Raw genomic sequence first — 25,081 nt, 5'->3', positions numbered from 1 at the left:
ATGCAGTTACCGATAACAGAGCAGTGACACATATTATTGTAAGGATTGTCTGGCTCTTATGCGAAAGCGTTTTTAAATTCTTTTTTTTCCATGTTTGTGGTGTACTTGCGTTTATTACTTTTCTGAGGCTCATACAATCGATGTAAAGGTTGCAAGACAAATATACGTACAAGTCGGCCAATTCCTTTATAATTTTGTCGAATGTGCTTTTCGCTGCCTTTTAAACGTCAGAGCATGGACACCTTGGCCAGGCGGCAATCGACAGCTGTGCGTTTCAAGGTAAGCCATTTTGCCTTTCATTTGTGTCCGCCATTTATTTGGTGTTCCCCTCTTGTGGCCCGTGTCTTAGCGTCTTCCTTTCTGCATGGCCAGCTTTCCCCGTCTTGGATGGATCGCTTTGCGATTATAGTTTGCCCATTTGTAATTTTATTGGTGACCGCCATTTGTTTTGGGGTCGCGTTTGATGGCCAGCATTCTCTTGCTGTTGTGCGTGCGTAAAATTCTATTACCCTCGTTGGGATGTTCCATTTTTGAGTGCCATTTACAATGTTTACTGCGACATTCAGGTAAGTTCGTTTGTTTCGAAAAATACTACTAAATATAGTTTGGGGTTGGTTAGATTTTTCTATGTTTTTGATGCTCGTTGGAAATATTATGCAGTTACCGAAAACAGAGCAGTGACACATATTATTGTAAGGATTGTCTGGCTCTTATGCGAAAGCGTTTTTAAATTCTTATTTTTCGATGTTTGTGGTGTAATTGCGTTTATTATTTTTCTGAGGCTCATACAATCGATTTAAAGGTTGCAAGACAAATATACGTACAAGTCGGCCAATTCCTTTATAATTTTGTCGAATGTGCTTTTCGCTGCCTTTTAAACGTCAGGGAATTAAAGTACACGGCCGTTGGGGAGATCTTCACAAAAGGTATAGGAGTACGTGATGCATTTCCTTATTTTATTTGCAATGCGTTTTGGAGTGTTTTACTAACTTGTGTTTGTTATTTTTGTAGCTGTGGGCCGTATCTTTAGGATTTTTTTACGGCATGGACACCTTGGCCAGGCGGCAATGGACAGCTGTGCGTTTCCAGGTAAGCCATTTTGCCTTTCATTTGTGTCCGCCATTTATTTGGTGTTCCCCTCTAGTGGCCCGTGTCTTAGCGTCTTCCTTTCTGCATGGCCAGCTTTCCCCTTCTTGGATGGATCGCTTTGCGATTACAGTTTTGCAATGAGTTTTGTTTTGTTTTACTAAATTGTATTTTGTTTATCTTTGTAGCTGTGGCCCAGATTTTTGGGATTTAGTTCCGGCATGGACACCTTTGCCAGGCGTCAATGGACAGCTGTGCGTTTCCACGTAAGCCATTTTGCCTTGTATTTGTGTCCTGCGACATTCAGGTAAGTACATTTGTTTACAAAAAAACGACTAGATATAGTTTGCGGTTTGTTATCTTTTTCTATGTTTTTTATGCTACTAGGCAATCTTTAGCAGATACCGAAAACATAGCTGTTACATATATTATTGAGAGGATGGTATGGATCTTAGGTGTAAGCGATTTTCTATGAGTATTCTTTTCGTGTTTTTGGTTTGATTGCGTTTTAGAGGTTTTTGAGGCTGATACAATTAACTTGGAGGTTGCAAGACAATTAACATTTGCAAATAGACTATTTCTTTTGGGAATTGTAGAATGTGCTTTTCGCTGATTTTTTTTTCAAGCAGGGTGTGGCACGTACTTAAATTAAAGTATACGGCCGTTGGGGAGATCTTCACGGAAGGTATAAACGTAAGTCCTTCATTTCCATATTTTATTTTAAATGCGTTTTGGAGTGTTTTAGTAACTTGTGTTTGTTATCTTTGTAGCTGCGGCCCGTATTTTTCGGATTTCGTTACGGCATGGACACCTTGGCCAGGCGGCAATGGACAGCTGTGCGTTTCAAGGTAAGCCATTTTGCCTTTCAATTGTGTCCGCCATTTATTTGGTGTTCCCCTCTTGTGGCCCGTGTCTTAACGTCTTCCTTTCTGCATGGCCAGCTTTCCCCGTCTTGGATGGATCGCTTTGCGACACAGTTTGCCCATTTGTAATTTTATTGGTGACCGCCATTTGTTTTGGGGTCGCGTTTGATGGTCAGCATTCTCTTGCTGTTGTGCGTGCGTAAAATTCTATTACTCTCGTTGGGATGTTCCATTTTTGAGTGCCATTTACAATGTTTACTGCGACATTCAGGTAAGTTCGTTTGTTTCGAAAAATACTACTAAATATAGTTTGGGGTTGGTTAGATTTTTTCTATGTTTTTGATGCTCGTTGGAAATATTATGCAGTTACCGAAAACAGAGCAGTGACACATATTATTGTAAGGATTGTCTGGCTCTTATGCGAAAGCGTTTTTAAATTCTTTTTTTTCCATGTTTGTGGTGTAATTGCGTTTATTACTTTTCTGAGGCTCATACAATCGATTTAAAGGTTGCAAGACAAATATACGTACAAGTCGGCCAATTCCTTTATAATTTTGTCGAATGTGCTTTTCGCTGCCTTTTAAACGTCAGGGAATTAACCCCTTCGATGCTGCGCAGATTCCGCCGCTGTGCTGACGGAATCTTGCGCGGGCGTGGTCATGACGGAATGGTTCCGTCATGAGCACAGCTCAACCGTGGGTCATGACGGAACCATTCCGTCATGAGCACCGAAGGGGTTAAAGTACACGGCCGTTGGGGAGATCTTCACAAGAGGTATAGGAGTACGTGATGCATTTCCTTATTTTATTTTCAATGCGTTTTGGAGTGTTTTACTAACTTGTGTTTGTTATTTTTGTAGCTGTGGCCCGTATCTTTAGGATTTCTTTACGGCATGGACACCTTGGCCAGGCGGCAATGGACAGCTGTGCGTTTCCAGGTAAGCCATTTTGCCTTTCATTTGTGTCCGCCATTTATTTGGTGTTACCCTCTTGTGGCCCGTGTCTTAGCGTCTTCCTTTCTGCATGGCCAGCTTTCCCCGTCTTGGATGGATCGCTTTGCGATTACAGTTTTGCAGTTTTGCAAAGAGTTTTGTTTTGTTTTACTAAATTGTATTTTGTTTATCTTTGTAGCTGTGGCCCAGATTTGTGGGATTTAGTTCCGGCATGGACACCTTTGCCAGGCGTCAATGGACAGCTGTGCGTTTCCACGTAAGCCATTTTGCCTTGTATTTGTGTCCTGCGACATTCAGGTAAGTACATTTGAGGTTGCAAGACAATTAACATTTGAAAATAGACTATTTCTTTTGGGAATTGTAGAATGTGCTTTTCGCTGCTTTTTTTTTCAAGCAGGGTGTGGCACGTACTTAAATTAAAGTATACGGCCGTTGGGGAGATCTTCACGGAAGGTATAAACGTAAGTCCTTCATTTCCATATTTTATTTTAAATGCGTTTTGGAGTGTTTTAGTAACTTGTGTTTGTTATCTTTGTAGCTGCGGCCCGTATTTTTCGGATTTCGTTACGGCATGGACACCTTGGCCAGGCGGCAATGGACAGCTGTGCGTTTCAAGGTAAGCCATTTTGCCTTTCAATTGTGTCCGCCATTTATTTGGTGTTCCCCTCTTGTGGCCCGTGTCTTAACGTCTTCCTTTCTGCATGGCCAGCTTTCTTCGTCTTGGATGGATCGCTTTGCGATTACAGTTTGCCCATTTGTAATTTTATTGGTGACCGCCATTTGTTTTGGGGTCGCCTTTGATGGTCAGCATTCTCTTGCTGTTGTGCGTGCGTAAAAATCTATTACTATCGTTGGGATGTCCCATTTTTGAGTGCCATTTACAATGTTTACTGCGACCTTCAGGTAAGTTCGTTTGTTTCAAAATATATTACTAAATATAGTTTGGGGTTGGTTACATTTTTGTATGTTTTTTATGCTCGTTGGGAATATTACGCAGTTACCGAAAACAGAGCAGTGACACATATTATTGTAAGGATTGTCTGGCTCTTATGCGAAAACGATTTTAAATTCTTTTTTTAAACCAGGTTTGTGGTGTCATTGCGTTTCTTAGTTTTTTGAGGCTCATACAATTGATTTAGAGGTTGCAAGACAAATATCCGTTAAAGTTGGCAAATTTTTTTATAATTTTGTCGCATGTGCTTTTCGCTGCCTTTGATACCTCAGGGTGTGGCACGTATTTAAATTAAAGTATGCGGGCGTTGGGGGTTATCTTCACGGAAGGTATAGAAGTAAGTGCTGCATTTCTTTATTTTAATTGTTTTGCGTTTTTGAATGGTTTTACTAAATTGTCTGTTTTTTATATTTTTAGCTGTTGCCCGTAATTTCACGTTTTTGTTCCGGCATGCACACCTTTGCCAGGCGCTAATGGTCAACTATGCGTTTCAAGGTAACCCATTTTGGCTTTGATTTCTGTTGCCTATTTGTTTGCTGGTCCCGTCCTGTGCTCCGTGTCTTGGCGTCTTCTTTCTTGCATGGAGTGCTTTGCCAGCCGTGAATCGACAGCTTTGCCTTTGGAGTTAACTTATTTGCAATTTTTGAACTAATCTGTCTTTTTCTTTACTTTCAATGTGTGCCCCGTGCTTTGGCGTCTTCGTTCCTCAATGATCAGCTTTGGCCGTCGACGAGGGACGGGTTTGTGATTACAGGTAGCCCTAACTTATTATTTTTGGTTGTTTGACATTTGATTAGGGGTCGCGTCTTAGTCTTATTGTGAACATTGTCTATCTTTGGCCGCACTTCTCATGCTCGTGATCAGATAGTGTTGCGTTAGTCACCTCTTACAGCCTCGTGCCCATCTCGTGTTTCCTGTGTTCAACGGCTGCTGTTTGTTAAAGTCAGTTAAACATCTTGTGTATATTCATGCTGTAAATAAATGTTTTTTTTTATTTGTACAAATAGGCGAAAGTTTCAAGGTAAGTAAAATTGGGTATTATTTTTACGTTTCTAAGATTCTGTTTAACTAACCCTTTTTTCTTTTTTTTTTCTTTACAGCCAGACCACTTGGAGCCATCTCGCTCGCAGACGACGAACACCATGCTTTGTTATTCTAAATAGGCCCAACTCGCACATCAGCACTAACGATTATAACACGTCACAACCTCCACTATCCTTTCATTCGTAGGGACAGACTCCTATCTACAATTTACATACTGCCAGACATCAACATCCTTAACAACATCTCACCTACATGCTCTTTTAAACTACAAAGCGGTCTCTCTTTTGTGATTTAATTAAGTAACCAGCGTTTTTTTTCATTTACAGTATTTAAAGGAGTCAAGCAACAGTTAGAAACATTTCTTGAAGACAAACCAGCAGGTACACTTCGAGAGAGCGGACCGATACGATCGTTGGAAAACAAGTAAGTCACTTAATCCCGAGCGGAATTAAAGAGCCACTTGCAATATCAGGCTTTCCTCGATTTTGTGAATTTTATGTGCTTTCTGTACTTACATTGTTTTTGTAAACTTGGGTAATTATTTCGAAGTAAAAGACTGTAGTGGGAAAGTTTGCACATTTACTATCATTCCTTCTACACATTTATCGCTCATGCTTAACTTCCAGCCCATTGTGTATATATGTTGTACTTATATTTCCATTTGCAACGCTAAATTCGTTTTTTTTAGTAGCGCTTTTTTACGGGCCCTTTTTTCATCTATTTTATATGCATAGGTCTAACAGTATGGTGAAAACTTTTTTATAAGTGTTACATGCCAATTTTCACGGGTAAAAATATGCCTTCATAGTGCTCTTATGCCTTTTGTACGGTGATTCTTTGACGTTTAGTACCTTGCTACAACGCAACATAGTGAGTTGAAACATTTACAAAGCTTCATTTCAATACTTGGTTTATTAAGTTTAAAATACAGATCATTCTGTACATATTTGGTTTATTGCCATGCACTTTTCACAGGGAATTTTTGGGGGGGACACACAAACAGTACGTAGACGTTATATTTTGCAAATAATAATAATGCCTTCTGAAATTGCTTCTCTTACCTTACTGAAAATTGGTTGCCATTACTTTGGGGACACGCTGTACTGTTATTGCTAATTACTAGCAGCCTTGCATACTTTTAATTGGTAAAAATATTTGGGAGATATTGTATGTCAATTACAAGAATGAGCTAATGTATTAATCGCATACTGTAGTACTTTGCAGCCCATTGAGTATAAATGCTGTGACTATTTTTCTATTTACAACAGAGAATTGGTTATTGTTAGTAGCAATTCTTACGGGCCCATTTATCATCTTTTGAATAAGCACATATCAAACAGTATGATAAAAGATTGGAGATATCGTGTTGCATGTACGTTTTCGCAAGTTACAATGTGCCTTAGTGGTGTTTCGCTTCCATACAGTGAATAGGTTTGGTAAAGTACCTCAACAATTTACAGTCTTAAATTTCAACTTACTTGCCGCCATTAATCTTAGCGACATGTCTTTGTACAGAACACTTCCTTCTTTCACCCACTTCCATAATGCAGAGTAATGGCAGGCTAGGCGGGATTTGTGATATATCGATTAGTGTGTACTATTCTCAGAGTTTAATTTCATTTGAGAAGCTCTGTTAACGTGCACTGATTTATAGGTTAGTATACGCACATACCAGATAGAAACAGTACGAAGACTTTCACGTGGACTGTTTGCTGCTTAACATTTAGAGCACCTTACGTTGCGTTTATATTCTGATTGTGCTGCCGCCAAAAATGTTAGCACCAATTCATTTGAGAGCACACCTCCCCCCTCAACCCACTGCCATAATGCGGAGTAATGGCAGCCTAGCCTGTATTTTTAATCAGTTGTTTCGGAACGCTTCACACACATATTGAACATTGCAAACAGTGTAAATTTTAATTAGGCTGCATATGAACTTTAGCGGATAAATCAGTTTTTTTTTACGTTGCGCCGCAGCCCTGCTTATGTTCACGGCTTTCGAGGCATTTAAACGTAACTATTAAACAGGGCCACTACGTTCACATAACTTTTATTGTGCTGCATGTCAGAATTATCGATTCAAAGGGATGCCGCCTTAAAGTTTTTAGTGCTATTGTCTCCGTTGCTATTACCGCAAAAATACGTTCAACCATGATTCACAGGATTAGCATTCTAATTGAATGAAAAGCATGTATGCCTATTGTTTCCTGCGCAAATACAGCTATATCAGTCTACTTTTGCAATTTTTGGTCTGTTCACAACGCGTCATTTCACACCTTTTTTATAGGAGTTTAATTTACAGATTATTCAGTACACATTGGGTTTATTGGCGTGCACTACTCACAGAAAATGTGTTATCTTTATCAACAGACAGTACCTAGTCGTTCTATTCGGTAATTAATAATCAGGCCTTGGGGAATTGCTTCTTTTAACTTATTGTCACTTTGGAATTAGTTTGGGGACACGCTGTATAGTTTACAGTGAATCATAAGTATGATTTAAAAAAATTTCATTGCAGGTTTGTGCGACACACACCTCATACTGTCGCTGTAGTTTGTGAGGCTGGGATACAAACGTGTTGTCCTTAAACCATGAGTTGGAGGAGCTGTACATGACTTGAGTTTAGGACTTCACACCTATTTGTGAGGTTGACTTAAAGGCATTCGTGCTTTTTTGGTGTGGTTTGTGGGTTTGGGATGCGGTTGTTATACAATCTTATGCATCAGTTCTTCTGCCCGGGCGTGTCACAGCGTTCGAGGAGGCCAAAGACCCGATTCTGTGGGACTGGACGTGCTCTGACAGGCCTATGGATCCTATGGAATGTGGGACTGGCTACTGCTGCATCCCTTTACGTGGGTCTCGGTGCTGCAACGTGTTTTTGCATTATTTGGTATTCGGCTCTTCCTGTCTCTTGTGCCTTCAGGCTACAGTTTTAGATACTTCCACACTCGAGCTGATAATCCAGATCTGCTCACCAAAGAGCTTGTCCTGGAGAGGGGTTAATTCCTGCGATGGGCAGCTGGTGAGGGCCCGGCTGCCGTGAGGCTCCTACACTGCAGTCTTCGCTCTGCCTTTCTTGGCTGGGGAAGCTGGTCTCCTCTGCGTCCCTCCATGCTGCTGTCAGCAGAGCCAGTGGCAGGTAAGACCTCGCTGTGCTGGATTCCCTGCTGTAATGGGTTCCCTGCTAATCAGTCCAAAGACAGGTGGTGCAGGGCATCATCTTTCTTCTAGTCCTAGCACATGTAATGGCAGGCTCCCTACCGTGTTCGTGTCCCTGGGCAGATAAAATAGCAGAGGGCAGGCATTGCAGACCCCCTGCTTTGTGGCTCATGGCTGAATACTGCATAATATGCTGTGCTTCTGTCTATAGGCAGTCTTTCGTCCTGCCCCCTGGTCCACACGCGGTATTATACAGTGTTCGCGGTACTCTGTCCAGTGGCAGGCATCATGCGGCTTCCCTTGTCCTCCGTTTCATTGACAGGAATTGCATAGCCCCTAACATGCTTCGGTCCATGGGCTGTTATTAAAGGGTCTGATCTCACCGATCCACATGCATGCCTCTTACTGTCCCCTGCTTACCAATACATAGGTGGGTGTTAATGAGCCTTGAACACACACAGTATATACACACACACACTACACGCTGTCTTCACACAAACTCTCTTTACACATTACTGTGGAATTACTTCCCGCCAATAATGTTAGTGCCATGTCATTCGCACAGACAAAAACATGAACAGTACGAAGAATTTAAATTTAAAATGTACTGCATGGAAAATTTAGCGACTTACGTACATTTTAATTATCAATTGTGCAGCAGCCATTAATGTTAGTGCCATTTCATTGCACAGCACACCTCCCCCCTCAATCCACTGCAATAATGTCCGCTAGAAATTTTCACATAACTGACACATAATGCAGTTTAATGGCAGCCAATGCTGGGTTTTTTTGGGATTGAAATAACGTAATATTTTAAAGTGCTTTACCAAATCCATAGCCGAAGCAAAGTATATCTCAGTATATGGTGCAATCAGATAAAATCCGTTTAAAAATGCTTTGTTCACGTTCACTTTAAATGTAAGACTGATTTTCAATTTAATCTGGGGAAATTTGTGATACAATAGAGGGTTATAGCAAGCTGAGCAGTTCATAATTTCGCTTACACATATACAATGCATTTTAACAAAATTGACGCTAATACATAGCAAGGGAAAGACATTTTTACATTTTAGTACATTGCCATTGCTTTTTGTTACTCTTTTAATAACAGTAGAATTTTCTTGCACACAGGGACAAGAATTACCACCATGTGCTACAACCACAACATGGACTATACATCTTTACACGTTGTTAATAAAACACACTATGTTCAGACGTAACTATGTTTGATAGCCATCTACACCTAGCCATCTACACCTAGCCTTCTCAACCTAGCCCTCTCCACGTAGCCTTCTCCACGTAGCCTTCTCCACGTAGCCCTCTCCACGTAGCCCTCTCCACGTAGCCCTCTCCACGTAGCCCTTTACGCCTAGCCCTCTCCGCTTTGCCCTCTCTGTATTGCCCTCTCCGTATTGCCCTCTCCGTATTACCCTCTCTGTATTACCCTCTCTGTATTACCCTCTCTGTATTTCTCTAATAACCTCGCTGGATTATGCTCTCTATTAATCTCTCAATTACTCTCTATTCTGTATGGCGCTCTCTGTATGGCGCTCTCTGTATGACGCTCTCTGTATGACGCTCTCTTTATGACGCTCTCTGTATGACGCTCTCTGTATGACGCTCTCTGTATGACGCTCTCTGTATGACGCTCTCTGTATGACGCTCTCTGTATGACGCTCTCTGTATGACGCTCTCTGTATGACGCTCTCTGTATGACGCTCTCTGTACCACACTCTCTGTACCACACTCTCTCTACCACACTTATGAGCATGGTGCACAGAGCATAGTGCAGATAGCGTAGTGCAGAGAGCATGGTGCAGAGCGCATGGTGCAGAGAGCATGGTGCACTCTGTATTCACAAAAACTGTCCTTACACATTAATGCACACAACACTTTAATACTCCGTAATACACAATCTTTAATAGAAGCTTATCTACATTCTATATTAATACTGTAGTACAGTATTACTACTTGCTCAACAATACACCTTCTCTATTAAACACTTGAATTCAATACTTTTAATGTTTTGAATAAGACTAAATTTTAAATTGTGCAATTATTAACGCTATTATTAATGTTTGTTTTCTTTTTTCCTAGATTTTCTATTCTTGCCCTCAAACTCGCACGCTGCTAACTCCTTGACTTAACAACATCGAGGTAAAAGTACATAACTATTATGTTTAGCTAAGTACTTGTAATAACAGTGGTTGCAAAAGATCTGTATAGGATACATAGGAAATACACGTTTGAACTCACTTCCACTCTCTAGATATTGTTTTATATATCTATATATATATATATATATATATACACATATACATAGATAGATCTATATCAAGAAACATATAGCTATATATCTCAAAAACTATAGCAACAAACAAAAATTGTGAGGTAATAGGAAAAATACATCTTTTAACACTAAACCATATTTGTTTACAATTCATAAACAAGCCATCTGCTAAAACAGTTACTAAAAACCAAAAGACAATTTTACCAATAGCTTATCACTAACAATACTAAACATTTGTTTTCACCGTCTAGTATACATATAGGAAGTAGTTTCTCAATCAGTCTGACACAGAAAAAAACCCACATACATAATTATAGATAACGTTTATATATATATATATATATATATAATAATCTTATAAAGTGAAAACTTTTCATAATTACGCTAAAAACATACACAATCAAACACAATAGGAAAAGTGTTGTACTAGTTAAGTAAATATTATGTAGACTTTGTGTAAAAAAAGTTGATTTACGTAAGAATTGAATTTGGTTAAAACTTTATCTACAATATCTTAGTCGGTCTCAATCTATATCTATCCCTATCTATCTATCTATATATGTATATTAATATATATAGATATATATATATAGGTATAGAGATATATATTTATACAGATAGGTCGATATATCTATATATATATATATATATATATATATATATATAGAGATATATAAGATCGAAGTAGAGATAAACAAAGACAAAATACATACATGGAATATACATTTATTCGCTTTCAAAAACTGTAGCGTAACACAGGCACATATTTTAGCATAACAGCATAGATCGTTAATTCCTATTCAAGGTACCATATTAAAACCAGTTACTTAATATTTGGTTTCTCTACACACTGAGGGAATACATAGTGTACAATTCTAACCTGCACACTATCGTTTTTGTCCAACCATATTATAGGAAACTTACTGTAATAATAAATATGAAAAGGGTACTGCAGGCTGATTATCATCAGGGTAATGTTCGATTTTCTGGTAATTCAAGAGGCAAACAATGTTTGCCAAATAGCACAATTGCAATTATACACAACTATTGCAAAAATGCAAATACATGGACCATAGAAGATTTACATTACATTATGGACTTAGGTGATGCTTTATATAAAGATATGCATTCCATTAATAAACAACAGCTTATGCACCCTGACGATTTACCTAATTTTATACAACACAATACATTAATATATGCACTTAAACTTAAAGAACCTTCTTATGGAGACATATTGACCCATTTTGAGCCATCTTCCCCAAATATGCAAACAGTATTAAAAGCAGCGCTAGATTTGCATTCTGGTGTTTTACTTTGCATGGATATTTATGTTATATCCATTGTAAATAATAACAATACATATTATGTATTTGACTCACATAGCCGTGACAACACAGGGATGCCTCACCCAAATGGCACATGTATTACTTTACAAATGGCATTTTATGAACTTATAGACTACATTACAAAACTTGCACAAAGTCTTAAGTCCCCCAATTGTAATTGTGTAGCATATGAATGAACTCCTATACATATAAGTACAATTAAAAAAGAATCGCTACAAAAACACATACTCACTAATGAAAGAAATATGACTACAGTCCCAGTTAAAAATATTTATGTGCATTCGACTGAGGCATGTAGTAATTTTTTTACACACGCATTTCAAACACGTATACAAGCAGCCAAAAACAACATTAAAATACTTAATAGCCATTTGCAAAATATAGAACAGCCATCCACATCATTAAATAAGATTAGTACGACAACATATCCAAGTACTCTTACTGAAACACCTAAAACACTGTCTACAACTAATAGCAGTAACATAAGTATACCACAATGTAATAGTATACCACACAAGAGTACTACTGCAAACACATATGCAGATATCGTTAAGAAAACACTCACACATATAAACATACATCCCAAACAACATACATCAGATACAAATTTACATAGAAACACATATGAAGATAATAGCCATCGTACAGATATCTGTATTACTGAAAGTAATACATTATTAGTCTCAGAAAGTATACCCAATAGCATATTGCCAAAAACAGTACAAAACACTGGCAATATCAACATCAATGCTACTATTTTAACACAAGCAACACAACAAACACATACTTTCAATATAACAGAAAAAAAGCCAGAAGAGATCAATATTAATAAGATATCACCAAATTCGAAAAATCTAACAAATACTGTATTTGCTATTATCTATAACCAATGTAAACCAGCATCTACTTGGAATACTTTAGATTTGCGTAACATTATGGATCTTGCAGATGCTTTAAATACAGAAATGCACGCGCTAAATACAGAAGATTGTGAGCAACATAATTTACCAAATTACATATGCCACAATAGCATAATATATTCTATAAAGCTTAAAAAAGAATTTCAAAGCAAAATCCCGGAAAAAGAACTACTTAGGAATGACAAATTTTTAACAACAATAGCTTCAACTATTAATGATGACACTGGTGGATTAATAGGTATAGGAAACTATGCAATTTCTGTATTTAAAACTCTTGATGCATATTTTACATTTCATTCGCATAGCCAAGATAAAAATGCTATACCACATCCAAATGGAACATGTTTTGCTATACGAATTGAAACTATTGATGGACTGATAGATTACATTAGAAAGGTAGTTGATAAAGAAATACTAACCCATTCACAAACTGTTACTTTACAACTAACACCAGTGAAAATAAACACAATTATGCAAGCTTCACTTAAGGCAACGCAAAAAAAACACAGGAAAGGTAAAATGAAGTTTCAAAAAAAATTATATGTTCATAAAACAAAGATAGCTTCTAATGCATTAACCCATATGCCAACAACAAACATACAAGTAGAAGATGCAAATTTGAACACAGTTAACAACCCCCCCCCCAAAAATTGTACATTCTAATGTACAAAATCGCAATACTAATGTGGGAACAGACACATTTACACATAGTGATGCTGTACAAAGTAGTACAATAGAAGTTCAGCTAAATACAAGAAAAAGAAAACGTACGCCAAAAACAGATAATACACATAGCACAGATATTAATCAAAGGTTACAAAGAACAAACAGCATAATTAATGACTTTCATGCCCAAATAACCTATGGTCCAGAGTATGCTTGCACTATTTGCAATCAATTGTGGCATAAGCAAAACTTGCAAAAAACAAACAATATTAGAACTAACGAAAAATTCATAACATGTAACATTAGTGAACTACAAACAGATGAGATATGTAAAACATGTTATAGCTATATTACTAAAAAAAAAATACCGCCTTGTTCTATTTATAATAAAATGTCATTTCCGGATATCCCAGCAGCCTTACACTTGCATAATTTAGAAGAAAGATTAGTAGCACCCAGAATCCCTTTTGTACAAATTAGAACACTACCACGCGGATTCCAAAAATGTCTCTCAGGTGCAGTAGTTAATGTACCTGCAGATGTTATGAGAACTGTTACTGTTTTACCAAGGCAAATCAATGATAACATGACCATTCCCATTAAATTGAAAAGAAAATTAAGTTATAAATCTTTTACCCATTTTGAAAATGTTCGCCCAAATAAAGTAAAACATGCAGCTCTATATCTAGCAACTAATAGCAGTATGTTCAAAGAATATGGAGTTACCCTTAATCCTGATTGGGAATATACAGCGCCAAATATACCACCTTGTAATGACACTTCAGATACAAATAATACATCAGATTCTGAAGACAACATTGGCACAGGAAATTTAGATACTATGCTAACTAATGAAACAATAACTACAGAAAACATAAATATTTTAAATTTAGCACCTGCAGAACATAACACACCAAGAGGTCTATATGAAGATATAGATTCAGAATATTTAGCTTTCCCTACAATATTTTGCGGAAAGCGAAGACCAACTAATAAAGAAAGGCATGTACCAATACATTATAGCACTATATGTCAATGGGAATTAAGAAGTCATGATCAAAGAGTAGCAAAGTGTATAACAAATGTTTTCTTTAAATTGGCTAAATTACGTATAAAACAAATACATAGCAAAATATACATCTCACTTAGGAAATACTTTAATAATGGTAAAGTGATAACTGCAAAAGACATAAAAGAAAAATTAAACTGTATTCTCCAATATAATGAGGGGTACAAAATACTAAAGACTATACGTAGTTCACCACCATATTGGGAGCAATGCAAAAAAGACCTATTTGCTATGATAAGACAATTGGGAATACCAACTTTTTTTTTAACTTTGTCAGCTGCAGAAACAAAATGGTATCATTTAATCAATATCTTATTACGCACAGAGAAAAAAAAAGAATGTACACAAGAAGAATTTGCAAGTATGTCATGGGAAACAAAATGCACATTAATCCAACAAAATCCCATTACATGTGCAAGGCATTTTGATTTTCAGGTTAGAAAGCTATTTAATTGTATTTTATTACATGAAAGTAACCCAATTGGCAACATTTTAGATTTCTTTTATAGAGTAGAATTCCAACAACGGGGATCACCACATATACATGCTATAATATGGATAGAAAATGCACCACAATATGAAAATTCTGAGCTCAATGAAGTTATTACTTTTATAAATAAGTATATAACATGTGCAAAGACACAAGATCCAAACATAGAGCCTTTAATACCCCTCCAAAGGCATGGGCATACAAAAAATTGCAGGATCAAGCATAAAAGAACATGCAAATATCAATACCCAAAATATCCCATGCCTGAAACTTATATATTAGAGCAATTAGAACTAGACAAAACTAATCAAGAACTCCTTCAACAAATTGATCTAATACATCTAACTATGAACACACAAGACTTCCAAAGTTATACTTTTGATGAGTTCTTAAATACAATGCAACTAAATTTAAAACAGTATCTATTGTGTATACAGTCAATAATAGGGAAAAAAACAATTTTTCTAAAAAGAGCACCATCTGAATGCTTTATAAATAACTACAATACTACCATTTTACAAGCATGGCAAGCAAATATTGATATCCAATACATCTTAGATGCATATGCATGTGCTGTATATATTGTTTCATATATTAGTAAATCTCAACGTGGGATGAGCAGAATAATTGCACAAGCTGCAAAAGAAGTATATCACAATCCTAGCATAAAAGATCAACTTAAGCATATAGGTAACAAATTCTTAAACTGTACTGAAATAAGTGCACAAGAGGCAGCTTATCTTATACTTCAAATTCCATTACGGAAAAGTTCGCGCTCTTTTGTATTCATTAATACAAGCCCACCAGAAAAGCGTACATACTTATTAAAAGATATGGAGACTATTAATTTATTGCCAGATACTTCTCATAAAATACAATTTGAAAATATTATAGTAAAGTACAGCAAACGGCCAGAAAATTTAGAAACCTGTACATTAGCTGACTATGCATCTAGGTATGATGAGAAGAAAAAAAAAAAAAGGGCAACAAGAAACAGACCATGACAATTTTCTAGCAGAAAATAACTTTTATAGCTCAGATGAGGAAGAACTTACAATTAATATACAAGAAGAAATAATAGAAAATGAATATATAAAACGGAAAAACCCTAAAATAATTCGCTATTGTAGATTTAACGAAAAAAATGACTCTGAAAATTACTATCGCGAATTGATAATGCTTTATTATCCATGGAGAGTAGAACATCTAATAATTGGCCACAAAAAAACATATTATGAACGCTATTTAGAAATTAAAAGCACTGTTGACTTTCACCATAATAGATATAATAAAACACTAAAAAACATTGAGACTGAAAACATTACAGTAGAACCATTGATTGTACCCCAAACAGATATGAATACAGATGACACCATATATCCTCAAATTCCAGTTAATGAACAATTACTATATGACTTATCATTCGATTTAGGCATTAGAAGTACAAGTATTGAAGAAGCAATAACCAATAATTTAATGCCAAATGAACAGTATAACAACATAATGCAAAATCTGACAAATGAGCAACTTAACTTTATATACCATCACTTAAATTGGATAAAAACAAAAGAAGAACCCTGCTACACATTTTGTATAGGTGGTGCAGGAGTAGGTAAAAGTTTCCTTATTACAGCGCTTTACCAAACATTACTACGATACTACAATACTAGAGCAGGGGAAAATCCAGACAACATATATGTACTGCTTACAGCTCCTACAGGCAAAGCAGCACATAATATTCATGGAAAAACACTACATAGTACGTTTAAAATACCAGTTTCACAAACACTAACTCATAAACCACTAACTCATGAGAGCAGGAGTACACTACAAAACGAGTTAATGCATCTTAAATTGCTAATAATTGATGAGATATCAATGGTAGGGGCTAATTTATTTAATTTCATACATAATAGATTACAAGAAATAAAAATGTCCAATCTCCCTTTTGGTGGGATATCTATATTAGCAATTGGAGATTTTTATCAATTGAAACCAGTTTTTGACACGTACATTTTTGAAAACCCCAGGCATTCATACAGACCAGTAAGTACTAATCTATGGCAAGAACATTTTAAGTTATTTGAATTAACAAAAATTATGCGGCAGCTAAATGACTTGCCATTTGCAGAACTACTAAACAGATTAAGAGAAGGGAAACACAATGATGCAGATATAATACAGATACAAACACGAGAATTAGAACCACCAATAACCATTAGCAAAACTATTCCTTATATTATGCCAACAAACAAAGAGGTTGATAACATTAATAGTGAAGTTTTATTACAACACATATTAAACTATCCTGTCTACACGGCAACAGCCATAGATACAGTAGCAGCAGACTTAAGTGAAATTGTGAAAAAGAAAATATTAGCTCAGTTACCTACAAATGCAACTAAAACCATGGGACTGCCATTTATAGTACACATTGCCTTAAAATTACGATATGATATAACTTCCAATATTAATGTAAATGATGGTTTGACAAATGGTGCGACAGGTATAGTTGAATTTGTAGAAGCAATAAATAACAGCCCTACTGTAGTATGGATTAATTTTGATAAAGAAAATGTTGGTAAAAGTACAAGGCTAGAAAATAAACACATGTATACAACTAACATTGCGCCTCATTGGACACCAATACATGCTATAACACGGCACTTTCAATTCACACACAAATTTATCACAATTATACGCAAACAATTTCCCCTACGCCAATCCTCTGCACGTACTATACACAGAACACAAGGAGAAACAATCGAACCACTTTACATACATTTTAACAATAGCAAAATCCATCATATGCATTATGTAGCTTTAAGCAGAGCCAGATCCTTAGGTAACATCTATATTAAAAACTTTCAGCAGGAGAAAATTGTTGTCCATTCTAAAGTACATGAAGAAATGGGCAGATTAAGGACAAATATGCAATTGCAAATGTCTGTTCCTCAATTATTTACCTATAACGAAATGTGTAATATCATTGTACATAATATACGATCACTGCAAAAAAATTACACAGCACTAAAATCAGACACCAATATAATGAATGCTGATATTCTATGCTTTACTGAAATAAACACAACTAGAACATCGGATAGCAATACTTTCTTGATAGAACAGTACCATCTTTTAATATTTGATAAATTCCACCATCACCAAACTAAGCATGGAATAGCAATTTACTACCGAAAAAATATTAACTTACTGCCAATATATGAAACACAACACGAAATTGATATTCTACATTTTACTCAACATCTTAACAATTGCAACTACTTATTTGTAATGCTATACAAGCCTCCACATGTACATATACAAACACTTTTAAAAGTTTTAAGTAGCATATTAAACTTTTACCCTGAATATAACTACATAATAATGGGTGACTTCAACATAGATGTAACACAAGAAACACAAAACACAGCACTACTATTACAATATATGCTAGACGAATTTCAATGTCAGCAAATAATCACACAATATACAACTGACTACAAATCAACATTAGATCATATCTATACTAATGTACACATAAGAAACTATGGCATATTAGAGTCATATTATAGTGATCACAAAGCCTTATGGGTAGCAATTTAAAAAGCATGTTGTGTATATATGTGTGTTTTATCGGCTCAGTATCTTTATGTGGCTGGCTTACTATGTGTGTTACGTGAGTTTGTATGTGTGTACGTCTGTGGCTCTGTATATGTATGTCTGTAGCTCTGTATATGTATTGGTAGCTCTCTGTGTATATAGCTGTGTCATTATGCCCTGCTCTGTATGTGTGTCTGAATGATAGACTTTGTGTCTGTGTGTGGCTCTGTCTCTATGGGTCTATATATATATGTGTAATTGGCTCTCTCTCTATCACTACTTCCCTCTCTCGCCAAAAAATTCTCACTACCTGACTCCCTCACCACCTCACTCTCTCTCTCACACTACTTCACTCTCTTTCACGAGCTAAATCACTCTCTCTACCTCCACTCTCTACCTCACTGCTCAACTCTCTATATAGCACAGCATCACAATAACTCTACATACACTAACTATATCACTCAATACCTCAATATATCACAAAACATCACTCTCTCACTACGACACTCTCTAACATAATATCTCACAACTTAACTTTCTCACTCAATAAGTCACTATCTCACAACATCACTATAGCCATTTATATTTCACAATTTCCCTCTCACTACCTCACTATATCAAAAGTCACTCTCGCAAACATACACTACATCACTTACTCTCGAATACACTATCTATCTCGCTACCTTACAACTTCACTCTCTCTAACACACTACATCACTCTCTCAATATCTCAGTATCTCACTATCTCAATATTTCTAGCGCATTGAAAAAATTACAATCGCACTTTCAATAACTCACTCTCTTACTACCTCACAACATCACTCTCTGTTTCTATTTCACAACCTCACAACATTACTCACCCTCACGACATCAGGCTTTCAATACATCAATCTCGATTTCTATTACTACCTCACTCTCGTATCTACTTCACTCTTTCTTATTAAATAACTCTCTCTATTTAGTAAGCAGGCTTTAAAATTGAATTACTTAGTTTGTAATACCGTAACAATTTAAACAGTTAATTCGGAAATATATACTCACAATTTATTCTCCTTTCAGATGATTTCGATCCAAGAAATTAAGATGGGGAAACAACAAGAGAGCAAACCTTTTCAAAAGGCTATAAGAGCAAATATTGTAACATGTTCGCAGAAAACACACTACCGCAATGCAAAGCAAGAAAACAAAATCTTGTACCACCTAGCACTAGCAGATGAAAGTGGTTCTATTAAAGCCACATGCTATAACGACAATTTTTTCAATCAAACAAAAAAAGGGAATGGAATTATTATAAGGAATTTCCTAGCCAAAAACAATGTTATTCTATTAACGAAACATACCAAAATATCGAGGATGCTGCCTTTAACGCTTCCAAGTGAAATCCTACACGAAGCGCAAAACATACTAGAGCCACCAGCTCCACCAATATCACCTATTAAAACAATCCGAGAAGCAAAGTTACGGACATTAATGACCATATCGGGGACTATATCAGAGGTAAGTTTATAAGTAAAATATAAATTTAGAAAAACAGTAAACTTGTTGTTACAATATTCTAGACTCGCACAGTCAACAGAACACACACTCAGCCAAAAAAAAAAAAAACCTCTCTATGCACAACACTCTCTTCCAAAACTATACCCCACACCCACTCTTCCCCAAAAATGCTCGCTTCCCCAGTCCTGCTCTCTTCCACACACCTGCTCTCTTCCCCATACCCGCTCTCTTCCACGTACCCGCTCGCTTCCCCATACCCGCTCTCTTCCCCACACCCGCTCTCTTCCCTCACACCCGCTCTCTTCCCTCACACCCGCTCTCTTCCCTCACACCCGCTCTCTTCCCTCACACCCGCTCTCTTCCCTCACACCCGCTCTCTTCCCTCACACCCGCTCTCTTCCCTCACACCCGCTCTCTTCCCCACACACGCTCTCTTCCCCACACACGCTCTCTTCCCCACACACGCTCTCTTCCCCACACATGCTCTCTTCCCCACACATGCTCTCTTCCCCACACACGCTCTCTTCCCCACATACGATCTCTTCCCCACACCCCCTCTCTTCCCCACACCCGCTCTCCAAAACAATCTTACAAACAGACTCGATTAACCACACTCGCATCACAAATCTCTCATGCACAACACTCTCTTCCAAAACTATACCCCACACCCACTCTTCCCCAAAAAGGTGCTGTTCCCCATACCTGCTCTCTTCCCCATACCCGCTCTCTTCCCCATACCCGCTCTCTTCCCCATACCTGCTCTCTTCCCCATACCTGCTCTCTTCACCACACACGCTCTCTTCTCCACAAACGCTCTCTTCCCCACACCAGCTCTCTTCCCCACACCTGCACTCTTCCCCACACCTGCACTCTTCCCCACACCTGCACTCTTCCCCACACCCCCTCTATTCCCTACACCCCCTCTATTCCCCACACCCCCTCTATTCCCCACACCCGCTCTCTTCCCCACACACGCTCTCTTCCCCACACACGCTCTCTTCCCTACATACGCTCTCTTCCCCACACCCCCTCTCTTCCCCACACCCGCTCTCCAAAACAATCTTACAAACAGACTCTATTAACCACACTCTCATCACAAAACTTTCTCATGCACAACACTCTCTTCCAAAACTATACCCCACACCCACTCTTCCCCAAAGAGGCGCTCTTCCCCACACCTGCTCTCTTCCCCAGACCTGCTCTCTTCCCCAGACCTGCTCTCTTTCCCAGACCCGCTCTCTTCCCCACACCCGCTCTCTTCCCCACACCCGCTCTCTTCCCCACACCCGCTCTCTTCCCCACACCCGCTCTCTTCCCCACACCCGCTCTCTTCCCCACACCCGCTCTCTTCCCCACACCCGCTCTCTTCCCCACAACCGCTCTCTTCCCCACAACCGCTCTCTTCCCCACAACCGCTCTCTTCCCCACAACCGCTCTCTTCCCCACAACCGCTTTCTTCCCCACACCCGCTCGCTTCCCCACACCCGCTCGCTTCCCCACACCCGCTCGCTTCCCCACACCCGCTCGCTTCCCCACACCCGCTCGCTTCCCCACACCCGCTCGCTTCCCCACACCCGCTCTCTTCCCCACACCCGCTCTCTTCCCCACACCCGCTCGCTTCCCCACACCCGCTCGCTTCCCCACACCCGCTCTCTTCCCCACACCCGCTCTCTTCCCCACACCCGCTCTCTTCCCCACACCCGCTCTCTTCCCCACACCCGCTCTCTTCCCCACACACGCTCTCTTCCCCACACACGCTCTCTTCCCCACACACGCTCTCTTCCCCACACACGCTCTCTTCCCCACACACGCTCTCTTCCCCACACACGCTCTCTTCCCCACACCCGCTCTCTTCCCCACACCCGCTCTCCAAAACAATCTTACAAACACACTCTATTAACCACACTCGCATCACAAAACTCTCGTAAACACACTCTCTTCATACACTATCTGCACCACCCTCTTTCGGCACAAATCTCTATTCCACACACTCTCTATACACCACACTGTCTTCAACACATTCTCTTTACACCGCACTCTGTCTGCACCGCACTCTGTCTGCACCGCACTCTGTCTGCACCGCACTCTGTCTGCACCGCACTCTGTCTGCACCGCACTCTGTCTGCACCGCACTCTGTCTGCACCGCACTCTGTCTGCACCGCACTCTGTTATACTAAAACTACATATACAAAAAGTAATAATTAAATTTGCTTTATTTCACAGGAAGAAGAAACTAAAAACATTTTTATCGCAGGACAAGAAACAAAATTAAAATCCATTACACTTATTGACACGACAGACTCTGTTAAAATAACATTGTGGAGAAATGCAACGGAATTCCCAATTACACTTGGAAATTATGTGAGAATGACACACTTGACCGTCCACGAATTTAATAATGAAAAAATGTTAAATACTACTCACAATACACATATAGAAGTAAGTGCAAAATCTTTTTTACATTGTATACCTGTGTGGGTCATTATGTGTGTAGCTCAGTGTATGTGCATCAGTGTATGTTTTTAGGTGTCTGTCTATATGTATGGATAACTATCTATGTATATATCAATGCCTCCAGGTCACTACATCATAACTTCACTCTCACTCTATATCACTACATCGCTCCATTACTTTCTATCTCACTCCTTCACACTCTCACTTTCAATGCCTCACTCAAAATATACACTACTCACTCTCTATAACTCAATCTCTCACTCAATATCTAGTGCTATCTCAATACTGCACTCTAACTCACTACCTCACTATCTTACAAGATTTCTCTCTCCAAACATCACTACATCACTCTATTACTAACTCACTCTCTATCTCAATTCATCACAAATTCTATATATCCATCCAAAAAATTAACTCACTCACTCTCAAACTCACTACCTCACTCTCTCTCTTTATATCTATCGCTTTCTATATCACTTAACATCTATACTACTCCAAAAAATAAATATAAACTTAATGCACACTATATGCCTCTATTAATAATTCTGTTTTACTTTGCAGATAATAGAACCACCTTTGGAAAAAATTACCATTACTATATATGGAATTGAAAATACTACACAAGAAAAAAGTACCATAACGGTACAAATACAAGACAATGAACTTTTCAAATCCATGGACATCGAAAATACTATTTTAATGGACTACCTCAATATTCCAACAGATGTAGAAGATTTTTCAGAAACTCTCATGCATCATTTACCAACAACTTTAAATGTTATATTTAGAAATGGATGCATTCTAGAAATTGTCGAATAATCTTGCTAACGAATCTTTTAAACATAACACTAATGTAAAATTTGAATAATTTGTTAACAATGTATATACAAAAATTTCTATAATAAAAGCAGATAAACAGGCTTCGTTACTCATGGATTACAAGAAACAAATAAATTTGGGGTAAACTATACATGCATATATACATAAATAGGCATACATTGAAGATGTAGACGTACATATTACCAAATATGTATGTATTACGTGCAATAAACTGCCCTTCGCAACACTCAAATAAATATTACACACACTACTGCTAAGTATCTACTTCTAAGCTATGGATGTATGAATACATCAGTATGTGAGTCGATAGCTCTGTGTGTGTGTACAATTTTAGCTATAGATTTGTCACTATATTGCGCTATGTTAATGTATATACATCTTTGTGTACAAGTATATTGCTTAATTGGGAAACACTACTTAAACAAATCACTCTCTGTAGCTCACTAACTCACTCTGTCACTACATCACTATCTATTTATATCTCACTACCTCACTATATAATAACACACTCTCAAATTCATTACATCACTCTCTCACTACCTCACATACTTCTCTCTATAATTTAATAATTCACTCTCTATCTCACTACCTCACTCTCTCTCTCTCAAATACACCAACTACATTACACTGACTCTTTTAATACATCACTATCTCACTGCTTCACTACATCACACTCAGTTTCTATATTAATACGTCACAACATTCATCACTACCTCTAAATCTTTCACTACCTCAAACTTTCTCAAGCTCACAACAACACTCACTGTTTCTATCTCACTACGTCAGAAAATAGCTCTCACTATTACTAAATCACTCTATCACAACCTCACTCTCTCACACTACATAACTCTATACTTCACTACTCCCCTCGATTTAACTACATCACTATCTTAGTACTTTGCTCTCCCAAAAAAAAACATCACTCTCTCAATCTCTATATCACAAGTTCAATCTCTCTCACTCACTACATCACTCTTTCTATCTCACTAAGTCACTTTACCTATTTATATCACTACCTCAATCACTATCTCACTACATCACAACATCACTGCATGCTTATATATCACTACCACACAACGTCTCTCTCCCTCTACCTCACTCTTTCACTAACTCACTCTCTCACTACCTCACTCTACTACCTCACTATCTATCTCACTCCCTCAGTCTATCTACCTCGCTCTCTATCACTACCTCACTCTATCTACCTCGCTCTCTCTCACTACCTCAATCACTTTCAATACCTCACTCTCTCTCTGCTAATGCAATATATATCACATATACAAAAAATCATGGGAAGAAAAAGGAGAATGCCATTTACTTAGGGATACAATAATGATTCCAAATTAATGAGCAATACCAAAAGCTCTACCTATAATATTGCCGAGACCATTGCATTGTAAATGCTTGTTCTTCTGTATTAACAAGCCATTTCATCATATGTATAGATCTCATTCGTTCATTCTTGTTGGCATTTTCAATGCATGCATATACTTAGAATAAACAGTGCTTTTAATATGTACAGCACCTTATGCATAGCAATGGGTTTGTAATGCATTTTTAGGACATATGTTTTTAGATCTGTTTTAGCATGTTTTCGATTATCATGCGATATTCTCTTTTAGACATGTTTAGTATGTTTAGGATTTAGTAAAGTCGTTTATACGAAACTGGAGTGGGTGTTGTGTGTAGATTTAGATTCCGTATATAGGTTTCCCGATTTATGCCCTTATATAGGTACAATTCATATTGCCCTTATTTAGGCATAGAAAATCCAGCCCTTATTTAGGCATTGTCCATGCTAACCAAATACAGCCATGGTCTCCTACATCCGACCATCCACGTCACA

The 25,081-nt window shown here is 37.8% G+C and overlaps 2 protein-coding genes across 4 annotated transcripts in view; one reads left to right on the top strand and one right to left on the bottom strand.

Annotated features, from left to right (window-relative positions):
• FOXRED2 (FAD dependent oxidoreductase domain containing 2) overlaps positions 1 to 25,081 on the bottom strand; it is an 86,176-nt gene that overhangs the window by 36,967 nt on the left and 24,128 nt on the right. The window lies entirely within an intron of this gene.
• Positions 4,271 to 23,313, top strand: LOC146833353 (uncharacterized). 2 transcript variants are annotated; one of them, XM_085601107.1, is made up of 6 exons: positions 4,271 to 4,348; positions 4,571 to 5,320; positions 10,154 to 10,213; positions 19,503 to 19,940; positions 22,165 to 22,380; positions 22,957 to 23,313. In XM_085601107.1, exons 4-6 carry the CDS (start codon positions 19,503 to 19,505, stop codon positions 23,212 to 23,214), a joined length of 912 nt encoding a protein of 303 aa, XP_085457233.1. In that variant the 5' UTR covers positions 4,271 to 4,348; positions 4,571 to 5,320; positions 10,154 to 10,213; the 3' UTR covers positions 23,215 to 23,313. The 2 variants fall into 2 exon arrangements, with proteins under 2 accessions (XP_085457233.1, XP_085457234.1); XM_085601108.1 differs by lacking the exons at positions 4,271 to 4,348; positions 4,571 to 5,320 and adding an exon at positions 7,883 to 8,036.

This window comes from Triturus cristatus, chromosome 4_2 (assembly GCF_964204655.1).
Source record: "Triturus cristatus chromosome 4_2, aTriCri1.1, whole genome shotgun sequence".
Classification (NCBI taxonomy): Eukaryota; Metazoa; Chordata; class Amphibia; order Caudata; family Salamandridae; genus Triturus; species Triturus cristatus.
This window is presented reverse-complemented; position numbering and strand designations above follow the sequence as displayed.

What these genes read in the sequence shown, in the direction of transcription:
- LOC146833353 (XM_085601107.1), top strand. Translation starts at nt 19,503, where the DNA reads ATGATTTCGATCCAAGAAATTAAGATGGGGAAACAACAAGAGAGCAAA. An exon ending in TATCGGGGACTATATCAGAG is followed by an intron (nt 19,941 to 22,164) that starts GTAAGTTTATAA and finishes TTTATTTCACAG; the next exon opens with GAAGAAGAAACTAAAAACAT. An exon ending in CTCACAATACACATATAGAA is followed by an intron (nt 22,381 to 22,956) that starts GTAAGTGCAAAA and finishes TTTACTTTGCAG; the next exon opens with ATAATAGAACCACCTTTGGA.